Raw genomic sequence first — 23,399 nt, forward strand, 5'->3', positions numbered from 1 at the left:
AAAACAACTCCCTGATTTTACTCAGTCTCTCCAAGTATACGCCTGGATAGTTCCTTTAGAAGACAAACACTTGTCACTCCTCTCCAGATCTTCGTGTTTCGTAAGGCTGACTTTTATCGTTGTAATAATTTTCGAAAATACAGGGTGATTCAGAGACATTTGGATCGTCGTATACAATTTAAAGACAATAAAATTATATTGTAGAAATTTAAAGCTGTTTTTTTCCAAATGATTAAACAAAATCCTAAAAATTACTCATACAGAGTGATTCAGAGACATTTGGATCGTCGTATACAATTTAAAGACAATAAAATTGTATTGTAGAAATTTAAAGCTGTTTTTTTTCAAATAATTAAACAAAATCCTAAGAATTACTCATACAGGGTGATTCAGAGACATTTGGATCGTCGTATACAATTTAAAGACAATAAAATTGTATTGTAGAAATTTAAAGCTGTTTTTTTTCTTCAAATAATTAAACAAAATCCTAAGAATTACTCATACAGGGTGATTCAGAGACATTTGGATCGTCGTATACAATTTAAAGACAATAAAATTGTATTATAGAAATTTAAAGCTGTTTTTTTTCGAATAATTAAACAAAATCCTAAGAATTACTCATACAGGGTGATTCAGAGACATTTGGATCGTCGTATACAATTTAAAGACAATAAAATTATATTGTAGAAATTTAAAGCTGGTTTTTTTTCTTCAAATAATTAAACAAAATCCTAAGAATTACTCATACAGGGTGATTCAGAGACATTTGGATCGTCGTATACAATTTAAAGACAATAAAATTGTATTGTAGAAATTTAAAGCTGTTTTTTTTAAATAATTAAACAAAATCCTAAGAATTACTCATACAGGGTGATTCAGAGACATTTGGATCGTCCTATACAATTTAAAGACAATAAAATTGTATTGTAGAAATTTAAAGCTGTTTTTTTTTCTTCAAATAATTAAACAAAATCCTAAGAATTACTCTTGAACCCTTTGTTACGGAAATAACATATGAGTAACAAGTCTGACCGATATAGTTAATACAAAATTGCGTTAGAATTATCTTGTTCTTATGGAACAACAAAGTACTTTGTGCATTTAATTTAATCACAGAAACATACATACTACATAAATTTATGTTCATAAATCCTGGTTGATAGCCGTGAATGACGGAAGCAGATTATAACATGTTCTGCTAAGTACTACCATGAAAAATAACATTTTCCTGTTGCACTCGCATTATATGCAGAATGTTCTTCGATTCGTGAATATTTGTATCACTCCGCATCTAGAGAAGCCAAGATTACTGCAATGGAGTGCAGACACCAACAAACGACCCAGGCATCATGAAACTTGTACTTTATCTGGGGAAAATCTGTGCGTTCTACGCCCGTTCCAGCAGTGATCATGGAAATGAGAGGTTTGGGAAGAGTAGCGGATAAGGCAGATTAAACTACCCATACGACAAAAATTATTTCCAAATGGTAGTACTTCGTAGTTTTCTGTTTTACTCCCTACGTCGGTAATGTTTTTGGTTTACATAGTATATGCATACTATAAACGTAGGCGAAACGCACTCTTTGGTCCCGGTTACAGCACGGTAAGTCAGTGGCTTAGTATGAAGTACCTAGTGCACTCAGTGCCTGATGAAATTACGGATGGCAAAGTTCGGGAAGTGGCCGTAACCGATTTTAAGACGATAGACCAGAATACGCCTTTGGGGACAAACGACTTATTTGTGGCTATATCGTTTCAAACGCTTCATAACTTTGTACACCCTTAGAATATTCGAATCATAATCATTGCCTTCACGATAATAACAAAAATAATTCATTCCTAAAGTGTACTCGTTACTATGGTACAATTTTAATGCTGTCAGATATTTAATCACAGAATTTAACATGGGATATGATGATAAGCCAATGTACGTCATGTTACTAGCAACACTTTGTATATCCATTCTTTCAGATTCTAATAAGTTTCTAAGACAGTTACTCCAGTCGTTTGTGTTTCGTAACACAGTGTAATGCTACAAATGAAAATTAAGTATTAGGCTCGCACGTTTTAATAAATACAATTAATAAATCGATATAAATAGTTTTATAAAACACAAAGAACAGAAAAAAGTCTTGTAAAAGGGGTAGACCGAGGTGAAACTCGAAAGATAAAGAAGTTGGATAAGAACCACTTCTCTAAGCATCGAAGTTGTTTTCGTTCAAATATTTTCACCATTTCCTCACGGAAATGGTATCCTCGATACACAATGTCGTCAACTTCGAGTTTCTTATTATGACTACACTGCACAAATACCCAGCTATCAGATTTCATAATTATATTTAGGACCTGAAGATGGTCCAATGCGACCGAAACATATCCCTCCTTCTAACACCGATGGAGACAGACTGTTAAACCTACAGACTCAGTAGACCTACTACGCTTAGTAACAAAACAACTTCCTACTGTTTCCAGAGTTTTGGAACTGAGTGTACGGCACACGAGTTAGGGCGGGTCAGCCTACAATACAAATATACGGGCCTTTATGATTATGTAATATTTATATGCCTTAAATATATACCTATAAAATTTATAGCGAAAATATTGGCTTCTGTGTTTGTGGGCAAATTTTTATCGTGTTTAAGGGCTCTTCCAGTGTTAAGTTTCGTATCGAAGCAACGTCTTCACTGCCGATACGTAGTAAAGGCATTACCAAATTATTTTATTATATCTTGTCCTATTCATCCGCAGACTCAGTATACTGATTTTTGTGCACTAAGACAGAAAATGTCATATATCTGACAGTTGCATTACAACAGAGACTCGCGTAGTTTTTAAAATCTTGCAGTGCAGTCGAGTCGAGAATTTGAAATAGATAACAATTATTTATCATTCAGAATCAATAATGGATCTACTAACTGGAAAATTTGCTAATATTTCTCTTTATTTTATAAATATTTTGTTTGTGTCTTAATAGCGTAATTTCTTCGTAATTTAATAATATCGTAAACTGAGTTGTAAAATTTGGTATTATCCGACATTCACGTACTATCCATCATTTCTGTATTATCCGACCGTTCAGGACGGACGGATAATCGGGTCCCTATTCTACACTAAATTTTGAATCAAATTTTGTTTCAGGATAGCTTAGGTATAAATCGACTGCGCGTATTTCAACGAATATGATGTCAAGTTCTTCAAGGGAGTTACGCACTGTAGCGCACGTAAATAAGGACTGAGGGGGTATTTAATTAGCAGTGAGGAAATTGAGAACAATTAGTGGGTAGAGCGAACCGATTGAAAAACATCAAATATTGTGACGTTTATGAAGTTTGATTTTATCATGAGTAACTCTGACTAGTATCCAACGATCCTACTTCACGTATAAAACATATTCGAGGTATATTTAAAAGCCAGTTATAATGGGATTCCTTAAAAAATCTTACCATTTTATATTTCAAGCAGCTACCTTAATCTCTACATTACTCAAATTAAGTTTCTGAACTCAATACCCTTTTCGTTATCACACCGAATGTGCGTTTGGTTCCAAACAAATAGACTTGCGTACTTTAGGAATATATTCCCAAATGAAATCGACTCGGTCTGACGATTTCTGTAATTATTTTCTCTCATGATCTTCCAGATCATCTACATTAAGAAGATATCTTGTCACTTCCGCACTGCGGGTCCTGAATCTTCATATAAAGGAGACAGCCTCCATATATACGGAAATACTGCAAATATATTGGAATACGAAGCCGTGGACAACCGACAAGGGGTGGTCCTGAAACGACTAGGACAGGAATACGGCTAACAACATTTCACAGAAAAACTATAAGTGTCGTTTGGATCTCTTCGCCGTCAAGCCCGGGAAAGAAGTTTACCGACGTTTCAGAGATGACTGCTGCCTCCATAATTAGAGCGATCGCCCTGATGGAGCCAGGCAGCATCTCTGAAACGACAAAGTCAGCTTCAAAATTACTGATAAGTCGATCGAGAAGTCTTTGTCTGGAGCCCATCATGCAGTTTAGAACGAACAAAACGATACCTTGAACCGAGAGTTAATATTTATTTAAAAATGCATTGTTTAAATAAATTGGTAAAGTTGTAAATTGGACGTTAACATCGTGAAGGTGTCTGTCGACATGACATTTCAACAAACACAAATTATGTCTACTTACTTGCGTTGGAGACACTTAGTTCATTCCACCTGAGGGCAGTGTAGCTAATGGGATGGCTGTACAGCGCGCTCTTGTCTTTGAAACGCCGTGAATCATCCCCTTCCCAATCTGCCGAAAGAGTACCCATGTTTCAAATATCGAGACACCGAAACACAGCTGATTTCATTTGCAAATTAAGCGTTTGTAAAGTAAAAACTGTGAGGTGCATTTGGAGTCTGCAGCTGGGTGTTTCAACTTTTTATGCTGCAGGAAAGCTTAAATAAGTACCTTAATGAGTTAGGTGCAATTGAAAAACAAACCTGTCTTCAGGACGCTTAAGTGTAAATCAGTGGTGGAAATTTATTCAGAGCTTCTCCTCAACTAACCTTTAGCCTCATTCAGTGCAGTTTAACAGTAAAATTAAGTGTCTTGAATCGATTTCAGAGGTCAAAAACTAATTCCTAAATAGAATAAATGAATAAACAAACATCATAAATAAATATATACGTTAGTACTAAGCACGTGGGTAAATAAAACGAAATATGCAGAGAAGGTAAATTAATTGAGATTATTTTATATAATTCATTCAAATCTGTGCCAGAATTTCTGTACTTTAATTTATAATTGGCTCACATTTGTTGTGAAGTCGATTGGACTTGATCAGAAGTATGAATATAGTTCGACTAATTTGTTCTGATCAATTGCTAAATTTTAAAAAAATATATCTATGTTAGTTTAGTTAAAAAATATATTAACTATTTGTTCGAGGACCATGGTTCAGTTCCCTGCAGCTCTTTAGTACCTAGTCTCACTCTGGAAAGCTCTTAACGAATTAACTTGACATAAATACTAATAACATAAACAGAAAGTTAGAATAATAGTTGAGAGAAAAATCTGCATGTCATTAATATATTTAATAAGCTCTTATCAGATCAACAAAGTCTTCTCTCCTTTTATTCATTCTAATGTTAACCAGTGTCATGCTAATCACGAGATATTTCGCTATTAAACACTGGTTGTTCTGGCCTGGATTTCAGGTTTTAGTTAATCAATGAAATAAATAACTCTCAGGCTCATATCACCATAGAAATATACTCACATAAAGGGTGTTCTTTAAATCAAGACCAGCAATCAATGGGCTAAAATTTGGCTCGGAGTCTTTCAGAACTTCTCTATCTATAGATGTCTTTCACCTTTTTTGTGTCGTGTACTCTCTAGTTTTCCTTTAAAAATACTCGACTTCCCTTGTTTAAATCAATAGGCCTATGACATGCATCCTGGTACAAAATTTTATCGTGAACACTGAAATATTTAAGTGGTTTATTCATTTTTTATAATGAGGTTTGTACAGAACAGTTGGGGAAAAAAAACTACTGTGAACTTTGTGTCAGTAAAGTACATGTGACCCTATGCACAGAAAACAGTGCCTAAGTAAACTTGCACGGTGACTTAAAACAAACTTAAGTTTTAAAATAAATTGTCAATGAGGTGAGTTAGATTCTCAGACTGTTTCATAAACCAAAGTAACAATCTAGTTCGCTAATCACATGACAACGAGAATCAGTAATGTATGCCCATGTGGTGGAGTACACACATATTACGTTCCCCTGTTAGAATATTTTAATTAAAATTTTGTATTTAACGTTCATGTCTTTAAAAGAAATATATAGTTTCGGATTTAATAAATACCATAAATATTGCCATTTTTATTTCAATATATATACTATACAGGCATATTAATGAAGTTAAAGAATGACCGGAGTTTCAGATATTTGTAAATATTTCTCAAATCTTTCTTCCAGATAATTTTGTAAATTTACATTTTCGATTAGTTTAAAGTCAGGTTTATATTGAACCTATAGGTGCTAAAATCAAATTCTCACTAAGAATATCGATGTTTATCAGGTTGGTTATTAAGCGATTTTTTTCCTGACACAAATTTCGTATCGTGACCCTCATTCTACGTCGGTAAAAAGATTCAGAACACCTGCTATAGAGAGACCCTACTTATGTTTACATGCAAGCCAGCATACTGAGGCAAGCATTCTAACATAAACTGGGCCTACATATAATAGTTATAAAATTTTACAACGTATTTCGGTTCGTAATTTCCTATACCGATAACATCTTCGGTTTTCCAGACACAGCCTTAAAGTTTCGCGTCGTCACCATGTTTGTAACCGTTAACATGTAAAAAATACATACAATTTGTGGCTCTAAGTATGCTTTTGATCTATAATCTGCATCAATACAAAATTTCACTTTCCTGTCTCCATTTTTTATCAGTTACAACCATCAATCCAGATACATTTAGGTCTTTTGTTTTAGCAGTTTAAATTCTTCACATACACTATAAAGTTCACAAACTTGTCGCAAATATTTATTATTACATTCAATGGCGCTAGTATCGCTTTCGCCTTTGGAAGGTCTTACACGGCCGCCATATTAGTTATTACTAGAAGGACTCTAAAATATATAAAATGTTAAAGTTTTCACGGCAGTGAAGATGTCTGTGTCGATCTTCTGGGTTGCAATGACATGTGAACCATTTCTTCGCAGGAACATAGGACTGCGCTGTCATTTTCAACCATGAAGATGGAGGCAGTAGCCTATGTTCCTCTGAAGCGTTGTTATTTACCAAACGGTTCACAGCATTACAGTCCAGAATATTAACAACGTAAGGTTTTGGTAAAACATGTCTCAGGTTGTTTCTTTAAATTACCCACAGTAATCACAAAATTAAAATATAATATGTTTAAGTAACAAATGAAGATAAGTGTTTTAGATGTTCCTAGGTAACTACATTGTACATTAAATTATTTGGTTATTCCGTCAAATCACAATGTATTTAAAATAAGATAATTAAAATAATTAAAATATCATTCTGTGTTCCATATCGAATAATCGATTTTCAATTGGAACAGTTACAACATGTTTTGGTTTTATTAAACCATCATCAGGTGTAAAATTTTAAATTTTAAATTATAAATTAATATAATTTTAAATTTTAAATTATAAATTTAATATAATTTTAAATTTTAAATTTTAAAATTAATATAATTTTGAATTTTAAATTTTAAATTTAATATAATTTTAAATTTTAAATTTTAAATTTAATATAATTTTAAATTTTAAATTTTAAATTTAATATAATTTTACACCTGATGATGGTTTAATAAAACCGAAACATGTTGTAACTGTTCCAATTGAAAATCGATTATTCGATATGGAACACAGAATGATATTTTAATTATTTTAATTATCTTATTTTAAATACATTGTGATTTGACGGAATAACCAAATAATTTAATTTTAATTTAATAAATCACAATATGACGCAACTACACTATCTTACATTGTACATTGTCCATAGGAAACTATGGGAAGTCAAAAGTCTTACAGAGAGACAGGTCGAGAATACCATAAAAGAGAAATCAGATGCCAGCTTAAAGGTTCTGACATTTGTTGAATCACTTGGAGCAGTGAAAACAATACGTGATCAATTTTACTGTCAAGGAAACTTTTCATACTAACTGAACACGTTCTCATCTTTAAATCAAACGTCCCTTATAAGCTTTTGATTGAAAGATCATAAAACTTAGAGCAAACTTTTCAAAAGATTTGTCTATAAAATATATGAGATGTTGTTTCTTATGGTCTACAGAAAATAGATAAACGTAGAAAAGGAAGACATCACTGGCTTATGCTGATAAAAGGTATCAGATACTTTATTCAATATGGAGACTGAGGCCGTACATCAATCAGCTGTTGTAGTATTCCCTATTAGGCTGGGTTTTAAGAGTACTTTTTGCGTAAGCTCTACCAAAAAATTAACGTAATCATAATACTAATGTAACGGGGCTTACTTTTCAACAACATTTCGGATGCGTGAACTGTTAAATCTTGAATTAAACCGCCATCTTTATCGTAAGCAAATAAAAGTAGATGACCTCCTTAGATCACCTTTGTTACATTAAAGAGAAGTTTCGGTCCGTATCTCTTGTCACTGTCAATAAATGATAAGAACCTCATGGATCTATGAAGATTTCTGTCTTCTGGGTTGTTGCGCTGTGTAGTCTGGTCGATGTTAACCAATGTTTCGGAGGCCATACTGCCTCCATCATCAGGGCGGTGAGTATGAAGATTTCTGTCTTCTGGGTTGTTGCGCTGTGTAGTCTGGTCGAAGTTTACCGACGTTTCAGAGGTCATACTGCCTCCGTCATCAGGGCGATGAGTATAAAGATTTCTGTCTTCTGGGTTCTTGCGCTGTGTAGTCTGGTCAATGTTAACCAACGTTTCAGAGGTCATACTGCCTCCATCATCAGGGCGATGAAGATTTCTGTCTTCTGGGTTGTTGCGCTGTGTAGTCTGGTCGACGTTTACCAACGTTTCAGAGGTCATACTGCCTCCGTCATCAGAGTATGAAGATTTCTGTCTTCTGGGTTGTTGCGCTGTGTAGTCTGGTCGATGTTAACCAACGTTTCAGAGGTCATACCGCCTCCGTCATCAGGGCGATGAGTATGAAGATTTCTGTCTTCGGGGTTGTTGCGCTGTGTAGTCTGGTCGATGTTAACCAATGTTTCGGAGGCCATACTGCCTCCATCATCAGGGCGGTGAGTATAAAGATTTCTGTCTTCTGGGTTCTTGCGCTGTGTAGTCTGGTCAATGTTAACCAACGTTTCAGAGGTCATACTGCCTCCATCATCAGGGCGATGAAGATTTCTGTCTCCTGGGTTGTTGCGCTGTGTAGTCTGGTCGACGTTTACCAACGTTTCAGAGGTCATACTGCCTCCGTCATCAGAGTATAAAGATTTCTGTCTTCTGGGTTCTTGCGCTGTGTAGTCTGGTCAATGTTAACCAACGTTTCAGAGGTCATACTGCCTCCATCATCAGGGCGATGAAGATTTCTGTCTTCTGGGTTGTTGCGCTGTGCAGTCTGGTTGATGTTTACCAACGTTTCGGAGGTAATACTTCCTCCGTCATCAGGGCGATTTATCGCAGCGTAACAACTCAGAAGACAGAAATCTTCATATTCACTGCTGTGAAAACCTCAAATCATACAAGAAGATCTAGGCACATAGCATTCAGTGAAAAAAATGAGAAATTCGTAAAAGAAATTTTAATCGAAAAATCTGAAGAAAGTGGTCACTTGGAAGACTTGGGAATACATGGGAGGATGATATTAAAATGTATTTAAAATAGATTTTAAAGGTATGGACTGCATTCATCTAATCAAGTTAGGCTCCTTTATTGTTTTCGTGGTAGGATGATAGATTTTTTGTTCTATAAAAGCCGCAGAATTTCTCAATTAGCCTAAAGACTATTAGCTTCTCCTCAGAAGTACTATGCTCCACAGAGTTATGCTACTTTAGTCTAACAAAGCGTTTCGGGTGTTTCTGCAGTACAAAGTGAAGAGCGATTAACTAAACAAAACACTCATAAGACATCAGGGTGGCAATTAGCTTATACAAGAAGCCACTTTATCTGCTAAACCACTTATAATTAGGCCAGTGCTTTTATAATTTACTATCATACAAATGAAATAAAAAGCATAATACATTCCTTTTTTTATAAGAGAGGCACTGATGTCGTTAAACAATACAACCAACCTTTCCAACATGGTGTCATCTGTTGACTTACACAAGTAAATAAAATTATATTTTGCAGTTGCAGACATTTTTTGATTGGCTGGTCGTTTAGATAAATGTTACTCCTTTAACATTCTCGGGTGAATTCGATTTACCGTTAAGTCGCCTGACTTGGAACCTTAACGTCAGGATATAGCACCAAAGTCAAAAATTCACAGGAACAAAACAGCTTTCTTTAATTTGAATCTATAGTTTTTCATGTTACTTTCGTTCTAGAGAGATAATCCTCGATTTAAAATTCAAAACAAGTCAAGATTCTGTACATGACAGTAAATTAAACGTGACTTTTCTGCATTAAATTGGTAACATTATGTACAATTAAAAGTTTTTCTACCTAAAATTCTAATAATTCGAAAAATGAAAGACCACTTTCGAAAGAACTTGACAAAGAAGTTATAAGAATTAGTTTAAGTTACTTTTCTGGTTCCCTTATAAACCACATCAGAGCTCCTGGTTTTGTAATAATAAATCAACCTTTTCTCAATAAAAAAAAAATTGTGAGCTTTCTTTGCAGTATGTAGTCTGGTAGAAGTTTACCGGTGTTTCAGAGGCGTTTATGGAAACATAAAGCACTTCTAAATCGTCAGTACATTTCCACCAGACATCACGGCGCTACAAAGCAGAAGATATCCATCTTAAAACTCACCTCCGTGAGAATTTTGAAATCAAACGTAAGGAATATCCATAGCTTTTGATACAGGATCCTTGTAAGTCAACACTAAATGTTTCGTGAAAGATTCACGTTCCGTATTTATTTTTCGTAATCCTTAACATATTTAAACCAATATTAAAATCTTTAAAATCAATAAAAAAAGCCAACATCAAAAATATATAGATCTTATACCCCCACAAAAATTTTTTGAAATATTTTTGATAGAACTTTAACGCATAGGGCAATGCAATATCCATGAAATTTCATGTTTCTATGGCGTTGAATATGAAAAACGCTGTCATCTGGGTTACTGCACAATGCATTCTGTTAGAAGTTTACCGACGCTTTAGAGATCCTTATTACCTCCATAAACAGGTCGATGACATCATAATCCCGATCATGGAGGCAGCAAGTACCTCGAAAACATTAATACATTTCTCCCACTCCACAAACAGCAATATCCCAAAAGACGGCAATTTCATTTCTATTGTTTATGTCTTTCTGGCTACAGTTCTGGACCTACCAAACTTCCTGGTTAAATATATAATCGACAAGTCTCTATCTGCTGTGCATTAATATTAAGACACGATGTATAATATAAAGATACAGAGTTAAATCTTAAACGATGCATTCGAAAACCCTTGTACTCCTCACCGGAGTACAGGCGCACACATTTGTAGTCACAGTATGATCTTAGCAGAAACATTTTTAATTCTAAATACTTAAATAATTATCTGAGAAGACAGCTTACCCTCAACAGTTATCAAACTGTGGTTCGCAAACATCGAACTGTTTCCAAAATGTTCCAGGTTGTTCGAGTAAAGAAATATTACAACTGCAGACTAATCAGCTTTAATAAACGCGGTCTACTCGAGGCACACCCACGACTTTACAACTAAATATTAAGAAAGTACTGCGGGAGAGTGAATATGAAGTCCCTGCTTATGGTGGGACGTGAAAAAATGTTATGTGTAGTAATGTTTTTGTTTCACGGTAGAAGAGGAAATTTTGATTTTGAATATTTTCCGCCCAAAGATGCACAATTGGTTCAAAATTGTTAGAAGAGACGATAAAGTAAATCAGCTTTGAAAATTTTTTCCTCATTTGCCTATAACATAAAAACATCATTAAAATATATAATATAATTCAGGTCTATACACAAACTTTATTTACAGATGTTAAAATTTAAAATTTAAAATTTGCGCTATTCATCGTTACTACGATGTTACAATACTGCGCCTTCATTTACTACATGTTTCGATGCGTAGCATCATCTTCAGGTTTTTCCTTTAAAACTACTTTATATTACAATGCAAGTTTTTCATTTATACATCTGTTTTAAACTTTAAATATAAAAACATCGTTAACTAGAAAAATACACATGGCCACGATTATAAATAAGTCGAAGTTGATGGTTGCACAGGCAGTCAAGGCTTCGCCCGTCTTTTATAAAATCCGAAGAATTTATTGTCGCATTTGAACAGTCCCTATTGGTCCCTGGCTTTGGTCACGTGAAAACAGTCCATAACCTCAAAGTTGAAACACGGAAAACGCAACTGCCTATTACTGTCATGTGCTGCATGCATTAGGTCCACTCAGTCACTACGTAAGTTCGTTCTCAGTCGTCGGTTTTTCACCTTGTAAACGCGGACTGAATTCATCCTGTCCAAGATATGGTCCAGTGACAGACTCCTGTGGAACCAGCCGTAAACCACCAGATCTTTTAACCAGCCGAGCAACTATCAGTTTATATATTTCAAATTTTTAAGGAAATTTAAGCAATTAGGACTCAGTCACGTACAGACTGTAAACAAGATGTTTAGTTTCAATATTATTTTATTTATTGAATTACAAATTTTCATAATTTTGTGGTTGACAATTTTATCGCGTGTCGATACCTTTTTTTTTTTTTACAATCAAGTAAAAGCTTTGATTTAGAACTTTCTGTACCACATAATGGTGAAATTTACGTTAGTCTACTGATAAAATTTATAGCCTTGATGAAAACAGGATCAATCCTTCCTAACAAAAATAATGACGCATTTAAATTTTCACAAAAGTGTCACAAACTGGTTTAGGAATAAGAACCAACGTCCGCAGCCTAGTGCTGCAACCTTCTGGCTCAGTGACGAACAAATTTGCTTCCGTAATCTTTTCTCCTTTAATCTTAATCAAAAAATAATATGTCATCTCCACAACTTCCATTGCCCTACGTTTGTAAGTTTTCTGCTTGGGTTATCAGAATAACTAGCCTACCAATTTTGGATGAACTGTTCGTATTATACCCTTCTTTATTACACAAAAACGTGATAAAAACACTGTTTCATGACGTTGTTTTTCTATGTTTTGCAGTAGAATAGACTCGTATGTAGACATCAACTTTTCGGAGAATCATAGCAACTTTTCGGGGCTCGAGTGGCGATGCTGGGAAGCGGATGGATTCATAAAGGCGTTAAAACATCAGGCGAGAAAATCTCAAAAAAGTATTTTTTTCCACAGAGTTCAAAGTTCAGCCCTGTTCCTTCCTCACAGAACGAGGCTCAAAGAATTAGGTTCGATTATTTCTCTGTATTGGAAGAGAGGTCGTCCCATGGGACTAGTAGAATAAAGTAAGCAGGGTCATGGTCGTATGCTTGAGATAAATCTCAAATGAGGGCAGACATTGGGAGGGGGGACAGCTCCTTTCATCCTAACTCCAGCTCTGTACAGATGTGGGTGCCGAATATTAAGCTACGACAGCTTTTACCCTTCGTGTCATAACTGCAATTATAAAATTCTTTTGTGCTTAAGATAGGCTTATTCATTGTTTTACGGTAAGTGGTCTTCGGTTTTCATGTTGGAAGACCATATCTTGTGTGCTATCATCCATTATCAATCCGTATCAACACCCTCTTGTCCGGAGGCCGAGGACGCTCCTTGCTTTCGCGATGGACATGAAGGTAAAATATAATTAGGTAATTTGTTGGCTCGTTGAGTAATTACAGAATTTTTAAATAACGATGGGTCACCGGAAATAGTTACGTATTTGGACAACTTTTACAGAAATTTGGATTTGTACTGTCCACACGTAAAGCTCTAAGTTATCTTTAAGTTAACATTCCAGTAACGAAAATTTCAACCAGAATTTCAAAACAATTTACCTTGTTTTATTTTATTAAAGTATAAGCGATCCAGTTCAAAGTACACTATCAACAACACACATGAACAGTCACATTGATTATGATCCCAAAAAATTAAAATATCCTCGATCTATAGCCACTACAAAATCGTGAGTGCACAAATTATTTTTAAATTTTCCACTTACGGCTGTGACGACTGAAAGACACGTACTAACTACCATTCCGACAGAATTTCCTTTAGGTGCCTATTTTAGAGTATTTAGTTCAAAAAAATATTTCAAATTTAAAACTGGACAGTCTTACAATTAAACTTACGTTGAAAATATTTTAAGATAGGAAATGTGATATATATATATATAATTGTCTGGCCATGTCTGTGTAACAGATATGTTTAATGTGTACTAAGTTTCGTGCATACGACAATGAAAACAAAGAAAGGTCAAAAGGGAAATTTTGCTTAAAAAAAGATGACCTTCTAATTTAACGACGGGTATATTTTATCTAACCGAAGTTGTCTACTGCTCAGAATATTCTTGCAACACGCTACTTCCCGCCTTTCCAAATTCGTCCCCCTGTTACTCGAAAATTTCCGTTAATTTACGGTGAACGGAGAGAGATATTTTCAAATGAGAAAAACACTAAGCTATACTTTAAACTTCCGACACTAAAACTCTCATTTACTGACCATTTTACCTTGTTTTTGTGTGTAAATGAAACGCCCCATTTTATAGCCTGATCAATAATGAGTAGACATGAAATATTTTGTCTTTAATTACTAAACAATATAAAGTGTATTAAGACAATTATAAATTGGACTATGGGAATTCTACAAATTGTGTTTTGACATTTTAAAAGATAACTGTGAATAGTCGAATAATGGGTATCACGCAAGCCAATACCCTGTTGAAAGTTCCACAGACATTTCACATAAATCAACGCAACTGTTAGATCTGCTGGGAATACCAGACGACGACGTCTTCCGTGACTGCGGTCTCCAGTCTGTAAGTCCGGCCCTCAGACGGTAGAACTCGTCGGCGATCGCGGGGCCACTCCAGAACGACTCCCCGGTACAAGGCTCGTGGTCTCCGTACGCTACTCGATACTCATTTATTACTGACATAAGCTACTGAAACTGCTAAAGACTTCCCAAATTCATGTCTCGCCCAGGCAAATGACAAGATATTAAATTCAATGTCGTCATAGCTGCTTCCCACCTTAATAATGTCTATATATTATCTATTAACCCTTTAATGTCGAAGCTTGTCTAAATAACTTTTAAGAGTTCAGGCCGTACCGCGAAGAAAACACCACATTTCACCATTACAAAGATCAGATAGTTAACGCTGTTTAAGGAAATAATCGCTGTTTACAGTGAAAATCTTACGAAACACATAAAAACAAAATAAATAGTTAAAGATTATAGAAGATGTGGGTGGTAATTAGCATTTCGGTTTAGAGATTTAATTATTGTAGCCTCATATTATTCACGACTAGGGATACTGTTCGTGTATTTATCTGATGTAACTTCGGAAAACGATGGGTAGCTTTTTCAGGTCAACATTAACGATTATAAAGCAGGGTTAGAATTCGCTAACAGTTAAAGATTGCTGTCTTCTGGTACGAATTGATGGACGTTTCAGAGGTCAGAGGAGCTTAACAGTCTCCGTAGTTAGTGTGATCATGAGGATGGAGGCACTAAAGTCCTCTGAAGCGACAGGCAGTATCTACGAGACAACACGGTGATACATCCCAGAAGAAAGGACGTTCACGCTTGCCGAGATGAAAACTTTAGATCACAATTTAGTGAAAATTTACCTGGGAGGTCCTTAGTTCCGAATGACGGAACACAGGACTAAACATTTAGTGAACTAAGAGTATCTTTTAATTCTTTTCAGAATCTGTGGTCTGTTTTCTATCACTCACTGAGTTTAAAATAAATGTCTGTGCCTTGTTAATTACATATTTATCTGTAGGTTTCAAGTGTTATTATATTTTTATTACACGTTTTAATTCGGAATATTTATTCTACCTCTGACACACACAAAAATCTAAATATTAAAATAAAAAAAGTTGATTTTCAAAAACTTATTCTTACTTGCATGCATGCGAACTTGTGCTCTTAGGCCAAGGTTATTTTATTTATTTAGTGTTCTGTCTGACGACAGGTCCACATGAACAGGATCCTTCCATCCTTTTCTCGGACTGGGACCTGTTCATATACGTTCTTGGCAGATGATCCAGAAGTAGTTTGCCATTGCCTTCTTCTGTGTGTGAATGGAGTAATTGTTGGGATGCCACGGAGGAAAACTCCGTGTTGCCTAGACCACGGCCTTGCCCAACACAAGTTATAAATTCGGGAACCGCCGGGAATCGAACCCGAGACTCCAGGATTACAAGGCCAGCGTTCTAACCGCTAGACCACCTATTGAAAAATAGTGAAAAATATAATATTTGGACGCAAGAGAGATTAAGTCACACCGTCGGAGGATTTAAACTATTACTGAACAATTATATAATATATTTGTAAGTGTAGAAATGGAGGATGATGTGAGAAGTACATTTTCCACGCGATGAAAATCTACAAACGCTTTGATTCAGTGGGAAAACCTGAAGAAAGGAAAGAGCTTGACAGATTTCATGTAGACAGGGAAATCGCTTTTCGATGGATCTTAGAAAAATACGGTTCATTATGTGGACTGGAAACGCTAGCCGCATGATAGAGTAATAATGCCAGGTTTGTGTAAACACGTTAGTAAACAATTCAGTTCTATTAAAGCAGGAAATCTCTTGACCAACTGAGAAACAATTAACTTTTCAACAAAGGCCTTGCAACCATGGAACTGCAGCGTTTTCTCGCTTTGATGAACAGCGGTCATTAACACAAAATTGGAAGCCTTTATTGCATACGATTGTAGGGGAATTTGGTCGTGTTGTTAAGCACACCAGTGTAACAAGCCACGTGTTGGTATTCAGCACCAGATGTCATATGACGCTTTATGAGGGTTGCCTGCTGCTTTAAAAAAAACTTCAATTTTTTAGTCTATTGCAGTATCGAATGCTAGATATAGGCTATTTACCACTCGTCCCTAATATCCAGTGCATTTTGGCCGTAGAGGGCTAATTTAGGGTCACGAAAACCAAACGTTTCTTCACGATGGCTGGATGCTTTCTAGGTGGTTGGGACGTATATTCTGGTAGAAATTTACAGACTTTCAGAGGTTCCTGATAACTAGATTATAGCAGCAAATATAACCAAAATGCTAATAAACTTCTATTAGACTATACGGCACAACACCGCAGAACATGGTCGGGGGAAATTCAAATCTCACTGTATTTTTTATAACATACCACGCAGTCGTTCGAATACCACACAGCATTAAAATGTACAGATCTCAGGTTTTCTCATGTATTCATAAGATTTCTCTGCCCCTCGAGATAGCTGTGATAATGGACCTACTCTAAAGCAGGCAATGGTTTCCTCCAAGTTCGCCGTTCAACGTGGACTTTTTTACCTCGCTATATCTCGTTTTACGTGACCCAATATCAGCTGCCGATATGGCATCTCGGGTTCGATTCCCGGCGGTGCCCGAATTTATAACTTGTGTTGGGCAAGGCCGTGGTCTAGGCAACACGGAGTTTTCCTCCGTGGCATCCCAACAATTACTCCATTCACACACAGAAGAAGGCAATGGCAAACCACTTCTGGATCATCTGCCAAGAACGTATATGAACAGGTCCTAGTCCGAGAAAAGGATGGAAGGATCCTGTTCATATGGACCTGTCCTCAGACAGAACACTAAATAAAAAATAAATAAAAATACACTGTTTCATGACGAACAAAACGTTATCTGAATTTGAAAGATAGTTCTACTTTGGCGGTCCTGCGCTGTGGGCCTATAAATATTTGAAGCGAATCAATCTTTGAAGACGCAGTGGCTAATTGACCAGTAAATGAAGCGAGAGAACGGAGGTAAAATGTTCCCTTTTGAATAGCAGATAGACCAATTAACATTGTCTCAACTGACAGACCAGTTCTGCTGCTCGATATAACCCGACGCCCCAACTGGACGACGAGTCGGGAATTCATCATCACAAAACCGTGTCAAAATCCTATTTAAAAATCCACTAAGTAGCAGAAACTTTATCATTCCGCGTTCGACAATCGACAGTAGCGACCACAAGTACCTTGTGATTTTCTCAGTACTTCAGTCTCTGATTCCATCGCCTTTTAAGTCCTTCAATTACATTGTAAATTGCAACACATTGGAAAGAATAACAGCAATTCTTTCTCAATTTGAAACGATATATTTGTATTCTGACAACCGCCTCCGACATGCAAAATCACGTAAGAATATTCACATATGATTGGCTGTGCATAAGGGTTTGCCGCGACCCCTTTAAGGAACATTGCTGGATATTTAAGGGTGAGGAGGACAATCCATGGTTCCTCTGAACATAAGGATTTTTAATTGCTTAAAATTATGTCGTACTGTAGTAAATACGTCATTAAGTCTCCCTTCTGAAGCTACAGAACCTAGAAATTCGAGTTTTTTTTTTAGTTAAATATTTAAATCATAATAATAAGCGAGACAATTCACATGTGATGATTCTCTTTTGAAGTTACAGCGAAAATTAAAGAGTGTAATATTTGTAAAAGAAAATTACCCACATTATTATCAACGATTATTTATTGTAAAAGCAGAATACGAGATGTAAAGACACACAAGAGTGTTCTATGAAATATCTAGTACCACACATAATTTCTACCAATAAAGATGTTGCTGATAATCAGTTCTCGTAGTTCCCTTTACCAGAAAAGTTTTCTTTAGGTTTAGAAATGAAGTTAAAAAAAAAACTTTCTTTTAAAAGCAAGTGTAGGAAGAATAGAAAGTCATTTTAAACTTAAGAACAATAAAGTACGTAGAAGAGGAAATTAATTATTTCACTTACATGACGCAAAACACTTTAAAAAAAAAGGAAAAATCATTTAACTAAGTAGTTCGAATAGAACATTACATCTGAAATATTAATCTTCAAATAATAGATATGAAATGGAAATATTTATTAAAGTCTGCTGATAAATCAGGTAAAGTGCGAGGTATTATATGCAAACAACAATTCAGTGGGAAAAGCAAAGTGTAACGTCATGTAATCCGTGTGTGTATTTAAAAAATAATTATTCTTGCACGAGAGGTGTTTCCTGAAAAACCAAAACTGTCCAGTCTTGATCACAGTTATTCAGTTGCTCAATACTTTCAATGTTTTACGGAATCCAAAGTTTCGTCATATGTTAAGGGAGCCACAAGGTACCATCTTCCTTAAATTTCTTAAAATCAGATACAGGGAGGCTACGGTGTTCTAGTGAAGCACTGGCCTCAGTTCGTATAAAAATATTTAAAGTAAACCTAACTAAATCAAATGTCATATAGGTTATGTACCCTATGCATTTGCAACATATTTTAAAACTTATAATTATTTTAAATTTTCCATAAGTTAAGTACAGATTAAAATACCATATGTTTATTATCGGTCTAATTAAAAATATAAAGAGTCTATCAGATAGGCGATAGTATTCTTATAAGGCTCTCAATTTACTATATATATATATATCAATTTTATTTAAAATATATCTCACAAATTTTTATTTCTATATGTAAAGAGTCACTTTTATAGATAAATATCCATCAATTTATAAACGAAACTAAGATTTCTATGACTTTCGGTCATGTTAACAACGTAAAGACAAAACACATTAGACTACATATTACATTGCAACATTTCTCATGTTACGCACGAAATATCTCGTTTAGAACCACTGGTCCTTCTATTCTAATTTTTACCTGATTCGTGTTTCGGATTATCTAAGAAACGTATCCTGGTTAATTTTTCATGGATTTTCAACACTATAAATTGTCACCGTAGAAAATTTTGGAAAATTAATTATACACCTATAAGAAGACTTATTTAAATCACAAATGAGGACTTCGGTTGGTGTGAAAAACTTATCCCGGTCAGAAAAATACTTTGGATATCCCACCTTTATATTCTTACTTCCCACGGAATCGATGTGAAACAGGGCCGCATCTCAATTTCGCTGCGAAATTTCTCGGTAACAGAAAACAAGGAACAACATTTTCAAGCTGAATGAATGACCTAACATGCACAATGTAACACAGAAGATTTTACGAAATAGAAAAGCACTTATAGGTTTTGTTCCCGAATATAAGGAATCAGACACGCCCATATTTTCTTACATAACCTCAATTTAAGATCTATTTATATTTTTTTTTTTAAAAGAATATTCGCTTTTACCAATTTTCTGGGAACCAGAGTCTTAAGTCAGATTTCACGAAATAATTTTAATAAAACACTTACGACTGATCTTTAATACGAACTTAAAATTTAAGTAGGTTTAACATTAACTACTTAAGAAACAAGCAACAACGAGTTATAACTAGAAACCATACATTTGTATCAAGATGAACGGTCAGTAATTCGACAGTCATTATTTCTATAATTTCAAAAGTTTCTTGAATATATTAAGTTGAAAATTGTATAATTAATATTATTTAAACAAATTCAAAAAATTTGACTGAATTAGTAAGACGATGCTAACAGTTGTACCAATTACCTTGATTCATTCTGCCACTATAAAAACTGCAAGTTTGTTACTTAATAATAGAATTTACTCTGAAACGATGTAAATGCACATTTAAACACAATTTTCACATTAATATTATTTTAATATCTATAAGCTAAAATATTTTATTTTGTCCACACAAGTTACCGTCCCCAAATAACAACATACCAATGTGTCTCCGACTTAGCTTCGACAAATACATAAAATTAAAATTATAAAAGTTTATTCTTCTGTTTTACCAATCGAACAGTTCAGAACGTGGCCTACTCAAAGCAGGCCTATATTCGATTATAGGGATAGATCTATGGCGATATCACTAAATTACGTTGACACAAGAATATACAGAAATATATAAACTTCATAAATACATATATAATCTCTTGCAGTGAAGCGGTTCTGATTGGTTGGATGATTAGAATGAATGGAAATGAAGTGAAATGTGAAAGCATATAAGCCTATTACAGCTTCAAAACTGTGAACTTTCTTCACACTGCTTATCAAATTTTCAGATTCTCTATGCAGAGATATATATTTTAAAAGCATTATCAATGCAGCAGCCAGCATATTTAAATCCAATTTCTGTATTTTGTCTCAGATTAAGGAGCATAAGATAGGCAAACAATCTAGCAGGAATTTTGGCTATCAGAAACGCACACAAAATTTTTGCTTTGTAAACCCAATGGCAATATTAAGTTAGTTAGTCAAACACTGAAATCTGAATTAGGCTCTTATATTTACCTTAAATCATGTTTATTTTTCTAGAAGGATTCTAATTACACTGCTTATATTAAATTACTCCTGTGTCTCGACGGAATATCGACACTGTGATGATCCACCGATGATTAATAATCTTTAACACGCTTATATAAAAGCCAATTGACGTCTGTGGGTGGTCTGCGTTTATTCCCATATGAGATGTTTAAAATAAACACAGACTTTGAAGAAAAAAAACATTTAGCTAAATTACGCACGGCTCACATTTATTAAATTTTATTTTGATAGATAATTATACGTGGAGTGTGTCTTAAATTAAGCTACATTTAGTTTATAATACGTGAGTTTATGCTACATACTAAAATTGTAAAATACGAGCAAGGTTCTTCTACATGTATGAAGACATTCAGGTACAGTGAACAAAGTATATAAATGAAGGAAAAGTTACAAGGGCTGAGATGTAAAGGGATCGGGAAGGAAATAGGGTATAAAAATGGAGATAAAGAACATAAGGTAATGCAACGAGACAATTGTAAAGGCGTAAGAACGTAAAATGTTAATATTTACATCGTTACGATGCAGATATTACTGAATTAGAAAGAAATTCCTATTTTAACATGATTCATCCTTTAGACATCCTACTTATTCAAAACAAGGACACGAAGACATGTGACTGCGAAACAAATTACTCCCTGCAGCATTTAAATTGCTTTCTTATATTAGTAATAATACAAAATTAGTGCAAAGTAAGTAAGCTTTTGGTTTCATAAATGAAACCAAAAGCTCTTAAATCCCGTTAATTAAAACAGACATTTATTCTCGTTAACAATTTTCCACCCGCGTGGCAGGACATCCCAGAATTCTGTTAACTCCATGTAAAACCATCACCGAAGTCAACAAAATTAGCAAATGTCAGCTAATATTTTATCAATCCCACATTCCTTACGCACTGTGGCTTGGTTAAACGTATAGTAACACACTTTCAGAATTTTGATGTACTAGTATATTAGATAGTAGTAAAATGTCTAATATCGAAACATATCGTGGGAATACCTAAATTAATATTCCCTATAAGCTGAATAGAGTTAAATCGATCATTTTATTTCGAAAAATTCAATTTAAATATTTACATGGGTTTTACTAAATTAATCAGCGGCCTGAGATTCTAACGGTACTTGAATATAATTACTTGAATGCATCGGTACTGAACCACGTGTCACCAAAATTGAATATAATCTCAATCCGATCATCTACTTAAATCATTGGTTTCAGTTTCTGTATCCTTTTTTGCATTGAATTTTCTGTATTTTCTCTGAACCATCGAGACCTTGTAGCAAACTAAGCCCTGTGGATGGTGACATGTAAACATCTGAGAGTTAGGCAATATGGTCTAACGCACGAGGAGACGAGCAGAAAATGTCAAATTCGAATATTTGTATTATGAATAAATTACAACCAAATTCCTATACTAATCTGATTCATCCCTCAAGATGTCTAATTCGTCCACACAAATGTGGGGAGATCGGGGTAGTGAAACAGTCAAGTTTAGGTAACAAGATGCCTGTTTTGTGGGTTGTAACGCCATGCAGTCTGGTAGAAATTTACCTTAGTTTCAGAAGTCCTTGCTGCGTCCATTACCCAGATGATGGAGGCAGCAAGGACCTCTATAATCTGTAACAGACGTCTCCCAGACTACACGGTGCTACAATCCACAAAACAGTTATCTTCAAATTCTACAAATTTAAGAGGGTCTCACCACCTCGTACGACACAAAAATTTTCAATTTCATAACTACACAGCTCAATGAAGAAGCCGACCATTAAATTAGTGTAAATAATCGCATAAACACATCTACATCGGACGTCAGTAATATTAAAACATCGACTGAATTTTTAAGAAAAAACATTTCCAGACATTCCCAATAAATCCTACTAGGATACTAACATTTCTACGCGCATAATATATCCTATAATTTCATGTAAGAAATAATCTCTCTTAAGTACGTAAATATTTACTATAATTAACATTAATTTCGTACTATCTTGGTATTTACAATTGTAGGCGTAAGCATATTTGTATTAATTATAACCGATTGATTTGTGTAAAATGAATTAAATAAATCCCTGTGTAATTAATAGGAAATTAATTTAAAATAAGCTACGTTACAAAATTTTTATATTAAACTTCTCTGATGTAATACCTACTTGTAGGTATGTCTAATTCGTTTTCAAAACTATAATGCACATTAGTTTAATTTAATTCACAAATTAATTTTGTAGACATACGAATATGACATTACGACACTGAAATATTGTTTCATGAGTTTTATAAAAAAAATATATGTAGGCTTGTTTATCACTTCAGCGTTTATAAACAAAAACAGTGAAGCTAGATTTTCTGTTTCATTTACAATAGCCTAATATATGAGAATTGAATTATCTCACATATATTTTATCCAGCATAAATTTT

At 34.6% G+C, this 23,399-nt stretch overlaps 1 protein-coding gene across 6 annotated transcripts in view; it reads right to left on the reverse strand.

The window, feature by feature from the left end:
* Dll (homeotic protein distal-less) overlaps window positions 1–23,399 on the reverse strand; it is a 204,664-nt gene that overhangs the window by 116,406 nt on the left and 64,859 nt on the right. For 5 of the 6 annotated variants that reach the window (XM_087361098.1, XM_087361099.1, XM_087361102.1 and 2 more), the window contains exon 4: window positions 4,179–4,286. The exons of the other annotated variant lie outside the window; for it this stretch is intronic. In XM_087361098.1, coding sequence (XP_087217224.1) covers window positions 4,179–4,286 — 108 coding nt within the window. The remainder of the gene's footprint in view (window positions 1–4,178; window positions 4,287–23,399) is intronic. 6 annotated transcript variants of the gene reach the window in all.

This window comes from Zootermopsis nevadensis, unplaced genomic scaffold (assembly GCF_977971745.1).
Source record: "Zootermopsis nevadensis isolate Lab colony 2312 unplaced genomic scaffold, Znev_1.0 Znev_ptg000050l, whole genome shotgun sequence".
In the NCBI taxonomy this organism is placed as follows: Eukaryota; Metazoa; Arthropoda; class Insecta; order Blattodea; family Termopsidae; genus Zootermopsis; species Zootermopsis nevadensis.